Genomic DNA, 22581 nt, shown 5'->3' with positions numbered 1-22581 from the left:
GACCATCGCCCGCCAACACAACCTCAACATCATCTCTTACGCGGATGACACTCAACTGATCCTTTCTCTCACCAAGGACCCCAGCACCGCCAAAACTAACCTACACGAAGGAATGAAAGAAGTTGCTGAATGGATGAAACACAGCCGTCTGAAACTGAACTCAGATAAAACAGAAGTCCTCATCCTAGGTACATCCCCCTCTGCATGGGACGACTCTTGGTGGCCGGAAGCCCTTGGAAAAGCACCCATCCCGACAGACCACGCACGGAACCTAGGCGTTATCCTGGATTCTTCACTTTCAATGAACAGACAAGTCAGCGCCGTATCCTCATCTTGCTTCAACATTCTTCGCATGCTCAAAAAAACATTTCGATGGATCCCCACCGAAACCAGGAAAACAGTCACCCATGCTCTAGTCACGAGCCGACTGGACTACGGAAACACCCTCTACGCAGGCACTACCGCTAAACTCCAAAAGAAACTCCAACGAATCCAAAACGCCTCAGCCAGAATCATATTAGACATCCCACGCAACGAACACATCTCTGGTCACCTGAAAGACCTCCACTGGCTACCCGTCAATAAGAGAATCACTTTCCGACTGCTAACCCACGCACACAAATCACTCTACGACATTGGACCAGAATGCCTCAACTCAAGACTGTCCTTCTACACCCCCTCCCGCCAACTACGTTCCTCCAGCCAAGCCCTCGCCACTGTACCTCGCATCAACAAGACCACCATGGGAGGCAGATCCTTCTCTTACCTGGCTGCTAAAACTTGGAACTCACTCCCCACTCACCTTCGCCTTACCCAGAACCACCTAGATTTTAGAAAACAACTTAAAACGTGGATATTTGACAAGTAATCCTCCCCCCCCTCCTTAGCGCCTTGAGACCCTCTGGGTATGTAGTGCGCTATATAAATTCTCTGACTTGACTTGACTTGACATGTACATTTTTCAAAGAACCTTTGGCGAAGCCCCTAGGTATGGCCTTGGATTCTGAGCACTTACCTCATGGCTTTGCCAGTGTTTTTTCCCCAGATGTCTTCTGTACATGAACACGCATGCACAGCAGCTATATTGTAATGCTTTTTCATAAAGCATTAAAAAAACAAGCATTTGCAATGCAATATGTCTCACATTTACGCAAGTTTAAGCTATTGGCATTGTAAATGACAATGCCTTTAATTTATATTTTAAAAACAAACACAAAAAAAGGCATTATCGTTTACAATGCCAATAGCTAAAACTCACGTAATTGCGAGACCTATTACATTGCAAATGCCAAATTTCCGCCCCTTCTGACCACCATTAAACATATCAAACTTTATAGTTGGTGCTGAATGTGGCTGAATGTAGCACAAAATACAGAGCTGCCAACTTTGGGACCACGGTTCGAGTCTCAGTGTCAGCTCTGCCCTCCTAGATGTAACAAACTAAATGCTAATTCAAATTAACCCGTTGACCGTGGCACAAATTCCGCCGCGGTGTGGATGAAATAATGAGTGGGTGAGGTTCGGCAGGCCCCCGGCCGGCCTCCACACACGCGTGACGTTGGACGGATGGGGGCCGCCCAAAGCATCGAACTGTTTAAGCAACATCCCAACATAAAAGGAAATAAAACAATGCTGTATGTGTAAATAGTTGAACTTGCTGAAGCTGAGACACTCGGGTAAAAGAATGCTGTGTCATGAGGATGCATTATGATGGATTGGGCAACCAAACAATGGGCTGCTTTCCCAGATGGAAGGTGGGAGGATGGGCCATCGCGATGTGAAGGAGCGTGAGTAGTCGAGATTTATTTATTTATTTATTCAAGGATTTGTAAAGCGCCTGGTGACCCGGAGGCATCCCCGCGCTGTAAGACCTGTAAGGTTGGCTGAGAGGGGAGAGGGGAAAAAAACCTTTTTATTTAGGGAAAAGCAGAGTTTTGAGCTGCTTGCGAGAGCGCAGGTAGCAGGGTTCCAACCGCATACTGCGGGGGAGCAAGTTCCAGCGGGTGGCCGCCTTTACTGAGAAGCGGCGACCTCCGGTACGTGCCCTCCTAAACTTAGGGATATTCGCCAGTCGCTCATTGTCCGAGCGCAGAGATCTCGAGGCTTTGTACAGGGTAACCATGTCTCCTAGGATCGAAGGGCCTTGTCCATTGAGGAGCTTGTGAGCGATGCACATAGCCTTAAACTCGATCCTCTCTCGCACTGGCAGCCAGTGGAGCGCCTTAAGTGCTGGTCTGGCGGAGGATCTGGAGGGAAGGCCCATCAGCATCCGAGCAGCTGCATTTTGGGTTCGTTGTAGCTTGCCCAGAGTAGCTTCAGGAGCTCCTAAATAGACAGCATTGCTGTAATCCAGTCGTGCAAGAACCAGTCCTTGAACCAGGAGTTTCCTGGAAAGAGGGGGGAGCAGAGGAAGGATCTTGCGGACTGATCGCATAAGTCCAAAACAGGTTCCGGCTGTTTTAGTAGCCTGGGTTTTCATGGATAAGTCCGGTTCAAGCCAGACCCCCAGACTCTTAATTTCTTTTCTGGGGGGGGCACCTCACCCATGGTATCGGGCCAAACAGATGATGGAATTGCTGACCATTTCTTGCCCATCAGCATAACTTCTGTTTTGGACCCGTTGAGTTTGAGTGAGGATTCGCACATCCAGAGGTGGATTTTCTGGAGGCAGTGCAGGAGATTATCTGGGCATTGATCCAGATGTGAGAGCGAGACGACCAGTTGCGTGTCATCCGCGTAACTCACAATCTTAATGCTAAATGGGGGCAACTACATCCTCCAAAGGGGCCATGTAGGCATTAAAAAGGGTGGGACTCAGTGAGGAACCCTGGGGAACCCCACTTGTCAGAGGAAAAGAGTCAGAACGGGAGTTGCCATCCCAGACCTGAAACGAACGGCCCGACAGGAATGACTCTAACAAGTCAGCGCTGTGCCCCCGAGACCTGCCCTGGCCAGCCGATGGAGCAGGACACGGTGGTTCACCGTGTCAAAGGCTGCACTGAGGTCCAGGAGGATCACTGCCACTGATCCCCCTGAATCCAAAATGCACCTTGCCTCCTCGATGACGGCGAGGAGGGCGGTGTCCGTACCTTGGCCAGGGCGAAACCCCATTTGGGACCGTCGCAGCAAATTGTTAGATTCCAAAAACTGGGACAACTGAGCGTTGACACTTGCTGGGATAGACACCTGCTGGGATGACCAAAAGAAACAATTTGTGAAATCGCGATGGGGGATGGGGGGTCTCACAATTACGTGAGTTTTAGCTATTGGCATTGTAAACGATAATGCCTTTTTTTGTTTTTGTTTTTAAAATATAAATAAAAGGCATTGTCATTTACAATGCCAATAGCTTAAACTCGCGTAAATGTGAGACCTATTGCATTGCATCAATACAATAGCTAAAAGAGATGACATTTTCGAGGTACCTCTTATGTGGCAATAAGGATTCCAACTACAACTACAACTACATATTATTTCTCGAGAGAAGAAGCTGAAGAACACAACTTAAAACACGTCTGGCGTCGTAGCTGTGTGCAAATAGTCATGATACTCCCCAAAAGGTGTCTCAGGAAATGCCCCTTTATTAGCATGAACACAAATTTAGAAGTCATTAGGAGCAGTCTTGAGCCACTTCTCCACGTAACTCTCCCCTGCCTCCGCATTGGGCCAGTGTTCTCAGCATCGCCTCCCGCCACAAGAAGCGAGTCCTTCCTGGTTCAGGGCAGCGTAATTGGTTGGGCACCCTGTATAGTTGTGCAACTATAGTACTTGCCATCTTAGGGCCCCATTCACAGAACTAACTTGAGACTAAATCCTAAACTTACTACCATTTTGGCATTCACAGAAGGCACTTCCTCATTTTAGCATTCACAGAAGGCACTTCCTCATTTCGGTATTCACAGAAGTTAGGAGTCCTAACGTTAGGACTCCTAAATGCCTTCTGTGAATAAGGAAAGTCTTAAAGTTAGGAGTTTGAGGGAGCCCGTACAAGCAGTAGCTGGGGAATAGAGGCCAGTGAAACAGGCCCCCACCTTTCTTGTTGTGATCTCTGGGGTTATCATGGTTAACTGGCACTCTGTCCAGCTGCTACCCTCCTACAGCTAGCCAGTAGCTACTGGACTAGTGGGACTCCAGTAAACTATGCCAAGACATCCGGCACCTGTGGTCAGATCTCTGACACCACTAGAACAGTGTTCTCACTCAGGGCAGGAGGGCACTTCTGTTGCTTTGGGTGGGGGTTATGGGGCTGATCAAAAACCACGACTTAACATCATATGCTGAACCTATATCCTTTCAATCCAAAGATTGATATCAAGGCTCTAGCGAATTAGAGCAATCCTGTGCAACATGGTTTTTAATATGCAATGCTAATTTTGTGTTTGCATGTTAACTGTGTTTTTTTTTTTAGTGCTTGGCGTCTAGGTGCTATAATCCTGTTTGGGGTCAGAACTCTGGCCCAGAAGGTTGTAGAGACATCTAGGTTTCACTGTTTATCCTTGTTTTATGTGTTGTATAATTCTGTTGTGTGTATTAAAGTACTTTTCTTTTATAAAAAGTAAAGCACTGACTGGGCATTGATTTTATCAGCTGGTAGTACAGTATGCACTGTATTCTGAATGTCTAACCTTACCCCCTTGAGTAAGCCTTAAACTGCTCTGTCTTCCTACCCTGAGAGAGTCAAGTGCTAGAGAGGAGTACTTAGTTATCCCGTTTTGGGTCAACCAGTACTGAGGCCCCAGGACCCCAGTGTTTAACACTCCAGTTGATGCGTTTGGAGCGCAGTAACCCTTGAGTGCCCTGGTGCCAAGGAAGCTGGGTCCAATCACTCCTAAATTTGTTCTCAGAAAAGTGTCATGGCTCTTCCCCAGGATATTTCAAGCATCAACTCGCTTTTTAAATCCAAATTAGAGACTACATGAAGTAATTACTTTGCTACAGCTTCTTAAGTTGTTTGGAAGTGTTTTATTTGGACTTATAGGAGGGCGTAAAACAGGCGCATCCCAAACATGGCAATCTGTGCCCCAGGACAGATCTGTGTGCGTCAGACTGTTTCAAAAACCTTCCTTGTAGGCTTACACCACCCAGCTCCACGTAGTAGGTCATGATTGCTTTTTATGCCTATGCTTTTGTATCATACGCCTTTTTGGGTAATGGAGACCCTGTATCCGAGCACCACCACAAAACCAGATTATTAAATTAAGGTAATAAGGATATAGCAAAGTCTTTTGTTCCTGACGTCAGTTTTTCTGCCTTCAGTAACAATGATATTCATCTAGAGAAGGTCAACGGCCATCTTTGTGTTTTCACTTCTCTCTCCTGACTTCTGTCGTTGTTACGAATGCTAAGCTTATGGCTGTTAGGTTGGCATCTCTTCTTGAATCATGCTCAATGGAAGTCTTAAGAAGGCTGCTGTAGTTGTTACTCTGCCCTCACTCTGGTATTTGACAGATGTACCTTCTACGTGTTAAATGTTTACTTCCAATTCCGATCTACATGTATACTGATTACACAGATATGGTTTCATATTCCGGCCTTCAGTCAAACCACAGCACCTTACTTCACATTTTTTATTCCGTTCCCATGTGTATGTATTGATTTGTAATGTGGTGGTTTCCCTTGCTCCCTTGTCCCCTTATTTCTTTTTTTTAATCTTTTGTTTTTACCTTTTGGGGAAACTCCATACCCCTTTTTATGTCGAAGCCTACTAGACAGCTCAGCTGTCTGATTTGCTAAAGACATCTTAGGGACATTCGGTATGCCTCCATGGGACTTCATTACTCCCATTGCTAATCATTGGCTTTGTAAGTCACACTTGCTTGCTTTCTATTTGGTGCATTTATTTAATTTAGTTAGTCCGGCTTGAGTTAGTCTATCCCTTAGAGCATAGCCTGTTGTATTCTTCAAAGAAAATGTCCACGAGTTCTCACTTTTTGTAAACATGCCTTTCCATTTTGTTCTTATCTTGTCACATTTGCTGTGCATTCAAAGACAGAGATCAAATGTCAGGCTCTGTTTTCCGAAGGAGATTGGTGTTTACTTTTCTTTCTCTCACTTCAAAGGGAGAGAACTTATGTGACAATTCTGTTGGGTACCCATATGAGATGAATGGCTGTAGGATGTTATTTTTAATAGCACACAACAAAATTTAAATTTCTGGAAATGAACAGTGCAACTATTTCAGAATATATCACTATTAGTACAGCACAAACATAGCACATTTCTTTTGTACTTCTGAAGTGTGCTGAAAACAAATATTTTAATATGATCAAAACAAATCAACATACTTGGTGATGCCTTTTCCACACATTATCGTTTGTGCGCTGTATATTTTTATCAATAAAACTGTATGTGTGTGCAAATGTAATGGCCATTTCAATTGAAAATCACTCTATGACACTTTACACCACTCTGTGCCAGTCCACTCCCTCCACAACACACACTAACAATGTACTTTCCTTTTTGCTACGCCACTCCACTCCACAACAGACAACTCTAAGGCACTCTACTCCAATCTATGCCACTCTGCTCTACTCCACTCTATGCCACTCTACTCTATGCCACTTCGCTTTAAAATACTCTACGCCACTCTTCTCCACTCTACGCCACTTCACTCTATGCCACTCTGCTCCACTCTACAACACTCCACTCTATGACACGCCACTCCACTATACAACAGTCCACTCTATGGCACTTCACTCTACTACATCCACTCCACTGCACTCTACAACACTCCACTCTTTCACACATCAGTCTATTACACTCCACTGCATCCTATGACACTCCATGACATTCCACTTTATGACACTATAGTCCGTTCCACTATGACACTCTATGCCACTCCACTCTAAGCCCCTCAACTCACTCTATTACACTCTACGCCACTTCACTCTACTGTTATGACCACTTGCAATAGCGCAACAACTCACAATGGCGCCTCCCTACTTGAAGTTGGTACGGTACTATTAGAAACAATGGATTGTCATATTATGGCCTCTCACTCTATGACACTGCACTCTATGACTCTACGCCACTTTACTCCACTCTGTGACCCTACATCACTCCATCCTGACATTTTATTCCACTCTATGCTACACCTCTCCACTCCACTCCAATCCATGTCTCTTCACTCTATGCCCCTCCACTCTGCTCCACAACACTCTACGCCACTCCAATCCACGACACTCTTCTCCACTCTTCAACATTCTATTCTAAGACACTCCGAGGCACTCCAAAACACTCTATGCCATTCTACACCACTCCAATTTACAACACTCTATGCCACTTTACTCCACTCTTCACCCCTCCATGCTACACCACACCACTCTACGAAACTTTACTTCACTCTACGCCACTCCACTCTTCGGCACTCCACTCATCTCAACTCTATGACTCTTTACTACTCGCTATAACACTTTTCGCCACCCTACACCAGTCTACAAAACTCTGCTGTTTGGCCCTCTACTCTATACATGATGCTCTACTCTGCACTATTCTGTACCACTCCACAACACTATGACCCTCCACTGTATGACACTCCACTCTACGCTATGCCACTTTACTAAACTCTACGGCACTCCACTCCACGCCAGCCCACTCTACTCCTCTCCATACTGCTCCACTCTATGATAGTTTAAGAAACTCTCCAGCACTTCTCTCTGATACTTTACTCCCCTCCATACTACACCCCTCCACAATACACTACTACATTCTATGCCCCTCCACTCCACTCCACTCTACATCACTCCACTCTACATCACTCTACTCTAATGAATGACACTTCACTCTAATTCACGACACACCACTCTATTCTAATCCACAACACTCTTCTCTACGAAACTCCACTCAACGATACTCCACTCCACTCGAACGTCAATCCACTCACTACTCTCATCTACCCTCACAAACTTTTAGCCATGTTGAATAGCAGCCACGCTGGTGTAAAACATGGCTAAAATACATTGGCAAAGCTAATAGCTCCTGCATAGGTGAAACCTATTGGCTCTGCCAGTGCTTGTTCTTCTTTCCATCTACTCCTTTTGTCTTGCTATTTTTTTAGACTGATTCATTGTGTCACCCTCTCTTTTTTCTTCTTCCTTTTTATTTCCTTGTGGCTGTACCCCTCTCCGTGAGTACTATTCTTTTTTTGGTCTGACACTAGCTATGGGTTGCATCCTGCGGAAATGCGCAGGGAGAATCGCAGGGTCAGTTTGGTTCTGTTGGTATGAATGTGCCCCGCTAACACATGCTGTAAACGAGTAGATTTGCCTCTTGGTGGGTCCAGCCATTTCACTGGAGAATTATCATTTTACTTAAAGAATACATATATAATCTATTTAAAATGGCCTTCTGCCTGCCTTCTACCTCCATTGGTCTGTGTTGTGTCATTCATAGTTTTCATCCGCCCACTGTAGCACACAGCAGGGTCAGCCTAGTCCAGACGAGACCCTGGCACTCCAGCACTGGCACTGGCACTGGCATGCAGGGCAGCCCTCATGGGTAAAGGCTGTGCATCAGACTAGCCCTGGTAGCAGTGAAAATGGAGGTCCCAGGGTCGTCAGCAGCAGTCACGAGGACACTGACCGCGAGCCCCTGTTTTCCTGAGTGACAGGTGGTTGACCACGCCAGCCTCGAGAACTCACGTTTCCTTGTACAGTGTTTCCAATCTATGCAAAATTCTGTCTCCCCAGACTAGCTGACATACGCCTCAAAAAACAGAATATGTCTGCAGTGGAAACATGCGGAAAATCTACTGAAAAAGCAAAGTGAGACAATGCCCTGCAATATTATGACAGATTGTGTGCCACTGGGTGGAGTCAAAAGGACAACAGCACCCTTCCTTCCATCTCTTGCCTTCCAAAGAGGACAGTCTCTGTATCCAGACAGAGCAGTGGCCAGTTATAGAGGCGGGACAAAGATTCTGTAAAACTTACATGAGACTTGAGGGACAGACATCAATATTTTGGCAGACAGAGAAGAAAGAGACTGAGGTCACTGATATCAAAGACCAACCGTGTCTCTCAAACTGGTACCTTCAAGGCTCTCAGATACTTATTCCCCATGTGTACATTCCACATTCTGTATAAGAACAAGGCAGAGTAAGTAAGGTGGTATCCATTATCACCGGCTTGAGCCCCCGTGTGCTTTGTTGAATTGACCCATATGATGCCACATCTGTACACAATAACGCAGGTCGACTTCTGAGTCCTACGTACCCAACTGGCCCTCATGCACACCGTACTTCCCTTCATGATTTACCCTTATTATACCCATTCTTCTAAATAAATGTGGGCGACACCCGTGAACTTTTGCAGGGCCTTGTGCTTGATTGTTTATTGACCTGAAGTTAGCGATCCTGATAGGGAATCTACTATACTCTAAGTTGGGTGGTGTTTCTTCCAAACATTTGTATCTTCCCAGTTGCCTGTCTCATGCTATGCTGCTTACTAGCCCCACACCGCTTTTTTTCACTTTGTGCTTCCAGCAGCAGAACCTCCGCTAAGGTGGAGGAGCGCAGCCCCACTGCTCTTTGAGCAGTGCAAAAAGGAAATATCACAATGTTATCATTTTATTTTTCCGTACTGAGGCAGTTTTATGTGGCAGGGCTCGACTGTCGTCACAGCCAGCAGGGGGAGGAGTGGTTGGTGCACTTAAGTGCGCATGACTATTGGGCCGGCCGCCTTGAGCTGGCTGAACAGTCATGCACACTGAGCATGTTCTCCATATATTTTCCATGTATTGCACAGCCTGGGGGAGAACATGCACAGGCTCCCACTCCCCTGTCTGAGTGCCAAATCAATCACGACGCTGCTGTTATATTGGTGACAGCAGCGTCGTGATTGGCTAGGGGAGCCTGGGTGCTGCCGGGAGCCAGTAACAGAGGGAGACGGAGGAGAGGCAGCAGCCGACGTTCGGCAGGTAAGTTGTTTTTTATTTGGTGCTTTTTTCTGATCCCCCACACCCTGCCGCCATTGTTCCCTAGCAGCCGTCACCGTGTGCTTCATATCTGTGCAGCTGATCTCTACTCTTTCAGTGAATGCATTTCTGGAAGTCATCCTAACTGAATACAGAGATGGCCGAGCTATCTGACATTTTGAAACAAAGTTTAAATGTGTGGGCACCTCCACCCTCAAAGTCCTCGGCTCAAGTTGTCCTGGTTGCTGTAAAATTTGACTTTACAACTGGGCCATTGAATATGTGGGCCTGTCGTGTTGGTGGCTGTGGTATTGATTGACAGGCAGGTGGAAGACCTAACTAACCTCTTGGTCCTTGTTCTAGGTGCAACCAACTCAGAGCATCAATGAGGAGTCCAGCTATGGCGGTGTTCAAACAGCAGAAGGTGGAAGACTTGTACGAGATAGGAGAGGAGCTGGGAAGGTACAGTTCACTAAGCGCTCATCATTCAATGGACTGTAGCCTTTATAGTGGCGCTGATACAGAACCCTGCATTGATCGATGGCTTTGCAATTGTTGAATGCAATATGGGAAATGCTTGTTGTATTTTTAATCCTTTTTTTAATGCAAAATGAATTAGTATTTGGGAATCATCTACTCAGGTTTGGAGTATTTTGTTAAAGGAACACTTGGAAAAAGTCTTATAATATGTGCTATTTAATGTGCAGGACTAACATTATGCTTTGTTGAAGTGGACTCCTTGTGAACTGCAATGCAGAGTCCTATAGGTTGACTCCGTGGACTGACATTTACGGTTAGGTTGCAAATGTGCAGACAGCCCAGGTAGGGGGCTTTCGCTATCCCAGTTTATAAGGGAAATGGTGGAAGTTTAGGTAGAGTTCTAGAAGGTTCAATATGTTATTTTTTATTTCGTTTCCAAGCTGGTATTGGCACACTTCGAAAAAAGGTTAATGGCATCCAACACATCTGATTTGGAGTTCTGATATTTGGGTGTGAGTGGTACCCACCGGATGGCTTTTTCTAATGTATGAAATCAATGACCGAAATATTACATTTTGTTACAAAGGTTACCTTTCCCAAGCACTTTTTAAACTCGTACTTCACACTTTTAAATATCTTGCGCCCCGGGCCTGGAATGCCCTCCCACTGTCCTTAAGAAAGAGTGAGCGCTTAATGTCGTTCAGAAAGGAGCTCAAAACGTGGCTGTTCGGCCAATACGTCTCCTCCATTTCGCCGGGGCTCTGCTGTTATGGGTCTGATAGCGCCGGGACACTCTGCTAGAGTAGCTGAGCGCTCAATAAAACACCAGCTAACATAACATAACATAACTTATGTCAGTTCTTACCAATAGGACTGTTGGTACATCATGGTTACCACCACTCACACAGTAATCTAGTACGGTAGCTTCTCTTGAACTTTACACTTGTTCTGCCACAAAACTGCTAGCCAGCCCTAGGATCCTGTCTTCAGGGTAGGACCAGGGATGTTAAGCGGGCAGATTAAAGACCTGATACATCACTGTTGAATAGTGGGTCATTAATATATGTCGCCTTCGGGCCACACTTCAAGGCCCTTAAGAGCAGCATGAGGTATGGACTGGTCCCCACCTCTGTTCCAGTGGTCAATACAATGTTCAAGTGTGTAAACATTGTGGTACAGGGCCAATCTGAATGGATTCATATGAAGACCTTTTTTAAGTGTGATAGTTGTTCTGATTTGACCTTCTCGGTAGAGGTTTTGCTTTGTGTAATATTTAATAAATCATACTATTTTTGGGTTTCTTGATTTATTGTGATGACTTTATTTACTTCATTTAAACTTCAGTTCTACATATTTTCGTCCAAGCGGGTTCCTTTCAATGTTTTGGTATCTTGCTTTAGTTAAACCCATCCTCACACAGAAATCCTTTTTCCTTCCACATTTGTTAAGCTTCCTTTTAGAAATGGTATTTGTCTCCCATCTCATTCATTATTGGTTTTTGTCTGTAACATATTGGATATATAGTGGCCATGTTCCAGACATGCACTGGATATTTTGGGGCCTTTGTGCTCTTATTTTGCAGTATCTGACAGTGACCTGTTTGAAGATCTTATTGTGTATTTTCATTTTTAGATTTCTTTTCTTTCAGGGTATTTGCATTTGTTAGTTTATTGCTGCTAGTGTTTATAATCCGTCTGCCCACACAACACTGCATTGTGGTCATGATGTTATATTAATTGCTTCATATAAGTGAGATTGTATGCATTTGTGTTTTAAAATAATATGCAATATATAACTTGAAAAGTATTACCTGCTCCCTGCATTATTTAGGCAGACTTGGTTCCTTGTCATTCAGCTCAGATCTTGTTCGTCATTCTTGAGTTACTCCTCACAATCCTCCTGCCTTTTTCTTCTTCTTTACCTTCTGCCTTTGCTGGAGCTTTGCTGTTGTTGGCCTTGCTGCAGCTATTGATCCGTGAGTCCTCTCCCAGGTGGGATCTGTACCACCCTTATGTTCTAGAACAATTCCATGATAAGTTTCTAAACTACAGACACTGACCATTTTGATTGACCATCATCTCCACACACATGTGGTTGGTCTTCCCCACTGCATGGTTTCATGGTAGTGGTATCCATCAATTCTTCTGCACGCCTATGGCAAAGTGGTTTGACTCAGTATAAAGTCTATCTAACTAGAAGATTGTTTTACTATTGGGTGCATCTGGTTGCCTTGCCCTGAAAGCAATACCATGCACAGTCATTGTCAATAATCTCATGCAATATCAGTACTAGTGACCTCAGTGCCCGGGCCACCCTCATTGCCAGTCCCCAGCATAACTCATGGTGCCATTGCCAGTATCCTGACTCAACTCCTTTCCATGCGCAGTAGAAGTACTGTAGCAGTGAATATGCCCATTCTATCCATCTCCTACATAGGATCCATGTCTAGCTATTCTGTGAGGCAGGACCTAAAGCTTCTTCAGGTCACCTAAAGGAGTTTCTGTCATTCTCTGAGAGTGCTACCAAATATTTCATATGAGTCAGACATTTTTGACTGGAGAAAAAATATGTTTCCTCAAATATGGATGCTGCAAAGGAAAGGCAGGTCAGAATCCTGCAAAATCTGATTAAGTCTAAGACAGGTTTGTCTTCAGAACGATCTGCTTTCTCTGGAACAGCTGGGGAGTGAATCTCCCTCTACCCCACCAACGTTGACCAATGATTTTTCTGGTACCAGATGACTCTGTGCTACTCTAGCTGACAGAAAACTAATTTTCCTTTTGCAGCTCATTTAATGTTGATCTTAGGTCCAGTTGGCTCAACTGAGATGAATGAGTACTACGTTGTGGTTTATCGTTAAAGCACAAGTATGTGGCTTTTATGCAAAGCTTCTCAACATTGCACCATTTTGTATTCTGTACCCACTGGAGTAGAATTATTTTGTATTGGGTAATGTTACATCATGGTGCATGGGGCAGTGGTGGATCTAATGTATGACAATTCAGACCAGTGGCGTAGCTAAGTGGGGCAGGGGGATGGTGGTCTGCCCCAGGCGGCACTCTTTTTGGGGGCCACAGAGGTGAGCAAGTCGTGTCTGTCGACTGCCATCATCCCCCCGCCCCCCAAGAACAAGATGTCTGAAAACTACCACCTCCCCCCTTCCACCTCCCCGGAATAAGTCATCAGTCTGCCGCCACCCCCCACTTTCACCTGCACTGGGCGGCAAACTCAGGGGCTGCCGTGGCTGGCAGTAGGTCTAACTATGCCACTGATTCAGAACCTTACAACTCTTTGCATGTGTCATCACCTTTCAAAGGACTGATGATCTCTTTCACCTAAAACCTAAATAAGTGGTTGGTCGACTTTAAAATCCACCAGCGTTGTGATCTTATAAAACCTTGGATAGGTGTGAACTACTTAATTCATTCATTTCAGGATTTGTACATTTTACGAGTATTTGATCATCTGTTGGGTGTGGCTGGGTGTGATTAATAAAGTTTGTGACGCAGTATGTTCCGTTAATGGTTGCATGTAGAAGAATAAAGACATGAAAAACAGAGCTCTGTGTGTGGTGTGGTCTGTTACATGCTCCAGGGCAGTACATGACGCTACAGCTGGCTCTGGAGTAGGGGATATGTGAACCCCAAGAATACAAGACTGCTCTCCCTGAGAGTTTGCCATGGTTCAGAAACTGTTTGTGAGTGCCACGCGCACCCCAAGAACCGGTCTACGAAGACCAATGAAGCGCAGCGGTGGAGTCAATGTGCAATGCCAGCTTTTGAGAGGCCCTCGAAAAAGGTGCTAAAGGACGCTAAAGGCAGTGACAAGCCAGGTGGATGAAAGCGCTAAAGTCAAAGGCGACCAGGCACAAAGAAATGCTAAAGGCAGGGGCAGCCAGGTACAATGCATAAAGCCGAGAGCACGTGCAAGAAGCAAAACAATTACTGACAGAGAAGAAAGAAGATGGATCTCGCCAACCTCAGCTCGGGCGCGACAACCCATGTACTGGTAAGCAGGCATATGTTTACAGAGGTGCTGCCTGGCCAAGAGACTTAGAAAGCCAAACGATGCCTGAACAGCATATACTCTGAATTTCCATAGGAAACAGCTCAAAGTACGATGCTGCTATGTTTCTGAACCCACCACCTCCATTCAATATGGCCAAAAAGCAGAATATTGGATCTAGATGGACTACCTGGATCGACATGTTCGATTACTTAAAAGATGCCATAGAAGAAGCAGATGACAAAAAGATCATCAAATACTTAATACTTATAGAACTTCACAGAATAAAAGAATTGATGAAGAAAATATCACAAACTGATGAAGTATCATATCATCAAATCAAGAAGACGCAGGTAGCCAAGTTCAATCTGATGCCGAATGTCAACTATGAAAGGTGCACCTTCAGCCAAGCAAGACGACAACCTGGTGAGACTATGGATGACTTTGTTGAGAGCCTTGATACACTTATAAAGCACTGAAAGTTGAGAGAATTCAATGATGAAGCAGCCATGTGTCTTAGAGGTATAAATTGTTGCCTCTCCGAATCATTCTGACGACGCATTCTGTGAAAAATGCTAAGCTTGGAGAAAGTGCTCATGGCTGCAAGAATGGAGGGACACACTGATTGACAGGCTGCTGATATGGAAGCTGAAACAACCCAAAATGAATCAGCATTGAGTATGAAAAGTAAGCAGAAACACAAGTCAGAGGCCCACAGAGTGATGTCTCTGAAGAAAAAGAAGTTGTGTTTTCTCTGTGGATTTTCCTTTCCACATGAAGGTAAATGTCCCTCCATCGGACAGATATGCAAAGGCTGCAGGAAAGAAAACCATTTCATAACGGTTTGCAAAGTAAAAGAAAAACCAAGTCTGTCACGTAGAGCTGAGAAGATGGACCGCAGAAAGTTCCAGAAGCACTCTAGCCAATCCCACAATGCCAACAGCAACATCAGCTAAGGCAAGTGGAAATGAAACAATGTTGATTGTTTTCAAATTCCTCTTCTTAAGGCTCGTTAACGTCATCATTGAGTGACCATTAGGAAGATGGATGCACAATTATGGTGACAGCATTGACTGACGTGTGCATGTAGGATTGTCCACTTGCAAAGAAAAAAACAAATCTAAAGAGATTTGCCACATGAAGCAACAAGGTTCCTTTGGACATTGTCCTAAAATTATGCTCACGGTGAGTAGTTGACTTACAACTTTAATGAGAGACAGTGGTGCGTCGATAAACATGATGCTGACAGAAAGGTACAAAGAACTATCTCCTATACTATCTTACACTGTCCAAAACAAAGGTGTACACCTTGGAATCTTCTATACCCTTGCAAAGTAAAGGATCCTTTGTAGGGACCATTTGGCACAAGAAAACAACAGTGCAAGTGCCAATTCATGTCCTCCAAGGTGCATCATCGAGTGCATGCTTATAAAGTTTTGATACTGCTGCTGACATGGGACTGATTTTGATTAACTAAAACTTAAATGCTCATTTTGAAATAGTGATTCGATTCCCAAAATGGTTTCATGGACTAGGGAAACTTAGGACAATGAAGGTGCAGCTTCAAATTAATGTAGACATTCACCCTGTTGCACAGTGATACTGTTGAAATGCTTTTCACTTACAGGAAGTCATTAAGAAAGAACTAGAAACACTATTAAAGCATAACATCATTGAGCGCTCCACTGGTCCAATACTGTGGGGTTCACCCAATGTGGTGGTGCCAAAAAAGAACAGCTGAAGTTCAGTGCGCATTTGTGTTGATCAGTGATAGTCCAAAAAAGCAGTAGAAAGAGAAAGACATGCAGGTCCACATATTGCAGACATGATCACGCAACTGAATTAAGCCAATGTTTTCTCATGCCTTGACTTGAACAAAAGCTACCATCAACTTGAACTGGAAGAAAACTGTAGGTAATTTACTATTCATGTAGGTTTGTTCAGTTATAAAAGACTGTGTTTTGGTGTGTTGTCAGCTGCGGAAATCTTTCAGGATGTCCTTAGTGGAATAATTCAGCCTGTCACACATACTTTTAACTACACTGATGATATCATGGTGTTTGGGGCTACACAACAGGAACATGATAAAGCAATCACACATGTATGCTGTCTGCTTGCTAGTGCAGGACTCACACTAAATGCAGAGAAGTGTGAGTTCCACAAAAACAGACATACATTCTTTGGTCATATTTTCTCTGAAAAGGGAATGACTCCTGACCCCGAAAAGGTACGAGCATTGTCATCTACTTGTCATCCAACAGATGTGACCATGCTGTGATCCTTCTTACACATTGCTAGCTGCTGCTTCAGTTATATTCAGCTTTTTTTTTTTTACAAATTTTATTCCTCAAAATAACACATATAATGAAGACCTCTGAATCCCAGAGACAACTGCTGCATGTACCATACACAATATATCGTCTTTGACCATTTTACTCATTTAAACAGGAGAATCTGAAAGCGATACATATAAATCAACTTCCTGAAAAGCATATCTCTAAACTAAACTGCCATTGCTCTACTTGAAATCCCAATGGGAAGATGTCCGCTCCTGCCATGGAGATAAGGGCAACCCGTGAAAGATCAAAGACAGCGAAGAATGCCCACAAATCACACCAGCTCCCGGATCCGGCCTTTGAGTGGCGGTTTCAATTCTAAGCAACAATAATCCACTCAGCGCTTACAGATCTTATAATGCTTACAGGGGCACCCCCTAGCTTCAAAGATGGGGATCTAAAGACCCACACAGAAGTCCAAACCTCTCTTCCACACCGAGACCGAGGGAGCCACCTTCGCCTTCCAGGCTCTAGCTATATCTCTCTTTGCTAAGGTAAAGCCTAATAACATAAGGTGGCCCTTATAAATATTGCCCCTGATCCCTTCCATCACATAAAGGAGGACAAGTTTCGGCGAGCTAGGAAGCGCCCACCCCAGATCCTCGGAAAGGCAGCCCAAGACCCCCTCCAAAATCGTGCGAGCTATGTGCAGTGCCAGATAGTGTGTAGCAGGGTCCCTTCCTCGAGCCCACAACGAAGACACCCCAGGGAAGCCACCAAGCCCGCCCTCCAGAGCCTAACCCTGATAAAATAGACCCTATGAAGGTATTTGAATTGGATAAGCCGCAGGCTTACGGCAATGGCCGACTCAAGCGGGGAGGCCAAGGCCTCTGTCCAGTCCTCTTCCTCCATCTGACCCACATCACCCTCCCATGCCTCACACAGACTCTGCAAGGAGGGGGAGCAATGCGTAACCAGGGATTGATACATTTTAGAGATCTTATGGTCTAAGAGGTCTCCCATGAATACCTTAGCCTCCACCGGGCTGAACTCCGGCAGGGAGTCAAGACCCTCCAAGCTGGGGGATATCACATTTCTAAGCTGTAAATATCAGAAATATTGGGTTTTGGGCATTTGGAAATCCTTCTGGATGTCCTGAAAGGATTTTAGAACTGTGCCCCGCATGACGTTCCCCAAGGTAGAAATCCCAATGTTGTCCCAATCACGAAACCCGGAGAGAGACAGCAACTGCAGGAAATGGCCATTGTGCCAAAGTGGGGTCTTCCGGGTCAGCCTATTCCACAAGTCCATTCTCTGCAGAGCCTGCCTTCAAAGCTGAAACACAATCCGCGTAGCCGATGGCAGGGGACTCTTAATCGGGGCAGAGTAAAGGAGAGTATGTAGGGACCGTTCTCCCATGCAGCGCCGCTCCACGGCATAGGCTGGGTCCGCTCTGTCCCCATACTACCATTCATTCAAAACAAGTAGATGTGACGCAACATACTAGGACCAAATATCGGAGGTAGCCAGCCCCCCACAATACAAAGATAGAAAACACGTCCGCACTGCCACCCTCAGCGCTCCCCTTTCCTAAAGGAACTGACCGAGGGCAGAGTTCACCTGCCGGAACCACCGTGGGGGAATCGGGTAGGGATCATTTTGCAATTGATATAATAGTCCATCTTAAAAATGGCGGACCGGCCGTATATAGACAGCGGCATGTAGGACCAGGTCTTGATATCTTTACACACACACACTCCCACACGGGTGCGATATTGCACTCCCAGGCTGTAGTGGGAGAGTCTAACAAAAATACCCCCAAATATTTCATGCCCCCATGCACCACCTGCATCGACGATGCCCAATGACCGAGCTCACCCTGCCCTCCCAATACCCACAAGGTGGATTTTCGAGGGTTCATTTATAGGCCCGAGGTTTCCCCAAAGATCTGCATGATCCGCATCAATCGGGGGCCCGTGCGTTCCAGATTGGTCAAGAAAAACAATACATCATCCGCATAAAGGGCGATGCGATCAGAAAGCCCATGTACCCACTCAAAGCCAGACACCTGAGCGTCCATCCGCACCCAAGCAGCCAAGGGCTCCATTGCTAATGCAAAGGGGTACGGGGAGAGCGGACATCCCTGCCTGGTGCCCCGCCCAATTGAAAAGCTGAAGAAGCGAAGCCCGCCATGCGCACCGAGCCCGTCTAATCCATGTACAACAAGGTTAAATAGGACAAGAACCGCAGACCGAAATTCAGCCGCCGGAGGAGCGCAAATAGATAGACCCAGCTCAGGGAATCAAAGGCCCTGTCCATATCTGCCAACAGAAGCGCTGCCCTCTCCCGCAATCCCTAATATTCACCTTTTTGCCACTGTGAGTGCCCCTCTAAGAGAACTGACTATGCAAGATGTTCCATTTGAATGGCCATCTGAATATGACGGAAGTTTCAAAAAAATAAAAGACACAATTGAAAATGCAACTGAAACATCTTACTTTGATCTGAAATGGCATACAGAGATTGTAGATGCAAGCCCAGTGGGGTTGGACGCTATCCTTGCTCAACACAATGGACAGCCCGATGCTCAGAGACACATTGTGGCCTACGCTAGCCAGAGTCTATCTCAGACTGAATGTGCTTATTCTCAACCTGAGAAAGAAAACTTAGCTTTGAGAACACTTCAATGTGTTGCTGTATGGAAAGCATTTCACCCTTACCACATATCATCTGGTGTTGCTCACCATTTCCGGAAATCTGAAAGCCACGATGCCCCCTTGCATCGAGAGGTGGGGGGTGCGTCTGCAAGAGTATGATTACACTATTGTGCATAAACTGGGGAAGAATCAAAACCCTGCAGACTATTTTTCACAATCACAGCTACAGTGTCAAAGTACAATGTCCAAAGCAGCTGAAGGGTACATCAATTTCATAGCAAACTCAAGTAGGCCTGCAGCTCTTTCTATTGAACAGATTCTGACAGCTAATAGTACTGACAAAGACATGATCAAGCTTAAAGAAATCAGTGCAACACAGTCATGGAGGAAACATGCTCGACTTCTTACAGATGATGTTGAGTGCCAGAAATTCAAGAATGTTCAGGAAGAACTTTCTGTTACATGTGATGGTATCCTAGTAAAGGTGTGAGAATAGTTATCACTGGAAGCCTGAGGCAACACGTTTTTATTCTGGTGCATGAAGGACATCTTGCCATTGCCACTACTAAGAGAGCCAACAGGGATCCAGTGTGGTTCCCTCGTCTTGATGAACGAGTTCAAAGGGAACTGAAAATGTGTCATCTCTGCAATTGTTTGTCTCCCAAATAGACTCAGCCCCCGCTAAATATGTCTGATCTCCCTAAACAGGCCTGGGATGGAATCAGGGTTGACTTCTTCAGCCCCCTCAATAATGGACATCATTTCATGGTAGTTGTCAATGAATACTCAAATTTTCCTCTAGTGGAAGACATATCATCAACCACACATGAAACCGTCATCAAGAGGCTGGGTGACATTTTCGCAACATGGGGCGTTCCTTCCAATCTCTAACCTGACAACGGTCCACCCTTCAATAGCAGAGAGTTCAAAGACTTTCTTAAGCATTTGAACATCAAACATCAGTAAAGTACACCTCTCTAGCCACAGGCAAATGGCGTTGTTGAACGATTTATGAATACTTGGAAATGGGTGGTTCAGCGTGCTGTGCTACAAAGAATTGACCTCAAGTCAGTTTTACCCCCAGCCTTTCGGGCTTACCTTTCGACTCCTCATTCCACGACAGGAGAAAATTCTGCCACCTTGCTGTTCGGGATAGCTCTTGGAATAAAGATACCCCAATGGACCACCAGCACGTCAATAGACACTAATGAGATTTGTGTCACTGACACCTCTCACAAATGCAAAATGAAGGCTTACACTGATAAGCTCTGAGGCGCTCGAAACATGGTCTTCAAGAAAGGGGACCGCTTTCTTCTCAAGTAAAAGTGGACACACAAACCTGGCACTTTGTTTGATGCTGAACCACTAAAAAAAATGGGGTGAGCAAAGGACATATGGTAACTGCCCAAACAACCTGGAAGATCCATAACCAGAGACTTGTCACATTTTAAGAATTTGCCTCAATGCTTATCGGCTTCAGACCTCATGAGTGAGGCAAATCCACCAGAGTGCGCAAATCAAGCATCCAACTCTTCTCGGAGATGCCAGATGAAGGCGCCCTTCTCTACCTCGTACAACGTGATCTGGAAAAGTGGTGTGAGCACCCCAATGACTGATTGAGGAGTTGCAATGGGTATATATGTATGTATCTGTTTGTACTTTTTTATTTTACAAAGGGGTAGATGTTGTGTCCTGTGTTCATGCATACTAAGCCTCTAGTGATCAGGGGCAGACTCCTTACAAGTATTACTTAATCTGTTGGGTGTGGTTAATAAAGTTTGTGACGCAGTGCGTTCAGTTAACAGTTGCATGCCGAACAGTAAAGAAGTGCAAACAAGGGCTCCATGTGTGGCATAGTCTGCTACATGCTCCCGGACTGGGAAGGACGCTACAGCAACAACCTCCCACTCACTTAGTCCGCTCCGCCCACACACACATGCACATTCCACATAGGAACAGATGACATCCTGTCACTCCTCCAAGAAGGTAATCCTGGGCAAGCCTTTGGCCTTCTACTGAACATTGTACCAGTATGAATCTGAAATATGAGGCATCACCTGCTACCACTCGGTGCAGCAGAGTAATCCACACGTATTGTGTTCATGTGAAGGGGACCATGTGGTATATTCCATTTCCAATGTGTATAAAGATCCAACTTGCAAAGCAACGAAGTCCCGTTAGTTTATTTCCAGTGCATCCACACACAGTAACATTGTTGAGGTTTGACACTGGACAGTAAACCCACTACTAGATAACCACTACAAGCATAGATGTCTCTACTGTCCACCTAGCTGGATGCAGACTTTGTCACTGGAAAGGTCACCCTTGTGTTTTATTATGCTGTGTTGTTTTTGTAGCTCTTACGGATTAATGGTTCTTCCTCTTCTTTTATGTGCTTGAATCACCATTTGCCCACTCCCCACCAGCTTCTTTTCCACTTCTCTGTTGCCTTCCCACTTTTCATTTATAACATTTCCCACAGGGGGTCCATTTTCCTATGGTTGTTTCGCATTTAACACTACTTTACAACTGGTCCCTCACACATTTTAACATGAAAGCACATTTTTTAATGAAAACATACATTTGTTTAATAGTTTAGAAATTATCAAATTTGTCGTTTTAAATCACTCTACATACCTTCCATATACCTTCCTTAATGTATCCTGTTCATGAAAGCTAAGCAAAAACAAAAACCACAGAATTTACAAAGAAAATTAGTTTTTTTGCATAAAGCAATGTGTGTTATCTCTATAACCTGTACCTTCTTACCAATATGATTTAAAAAATGGTCTGCTTTTTATATCAAACAACCAAGTTTGCTTTCATCTTTTTAATAAACATTCCATATGTAATAAAAGCATCTTTTTCAGGCTACCTGCACCAAAATGGGCATGTAGTTAAAAATACATAATGGGAGTCTAATGACATTTGCAAATCACTCCCTCCTGGATTATGATGTCACCAGAACCCCTTGATGATAACATTAGACCATTTATCAAGGTGATGCCCGTTATGTATATATAAGTTTAAATTTTGGAAGGTGAATACTAGAAACTCAAGTTAATCAAATGCTGATCCATATTTTAAAAAATCCATTTGAAACCACTTGCTTTTTGTGTGTAGTTTTGTTCGTTTTTTAATTTGTTGGTCAATGAAACTTTTTATAAGTTGCTATGTAAAACAAAAATGTTTGACTCCATATTAGACCATATAAGTTTGGCGGACAGGGTTACTCAGTCACAAACGTGAAG

General features: G+C 44.7%; 1 protein-coding gene across 2 annotated transcripts in view; it reads left to right on the top strand.

Moving 5' to 3' along the window:
- DAPK2 (death associated protein kinase 2) overlaps window positions 1-22581 on the top strand; it is a 640584-nt gene that overhangs the window by 114214 nt on the left and 503789 nt on the right. For both annotated transcript variants that reach the window (XM_086959404.1, XM_086959403.1), the window contains exon 2: window positions 10276-10374. In XM_086959404.1, coding sequence (XP_086815530.1) covers window positions 10298-10374 — 77 coding nt within the window. In that variant the 5' untranslated portion in view covers window positions 10276-10297. The remainder of the gene's footprint in view (window positions 1-10275; window positions 10375-22581) is intronic.

Source organism: Lissotriton vulgaris, chromosome 2_2 (assembly GCF_964263255.1).
Source record: "Lissotriton vulgaris chromosome 2_2, aLisVul1.2, whole genome shotgun sequence".
In the NCBI taxonomy this organism is placed as follows: Eukaryota; Metazoa; Chordata; class Amphibia; order Caudata; family Salamandridae; genus Lissotriton; species Lissotriton vulgaris.
The sequence above is the reverse complement of the archived record's forward strand: the minus strand, read 5'-3'. Positions and strand labels throughout refer to the sequence as shown.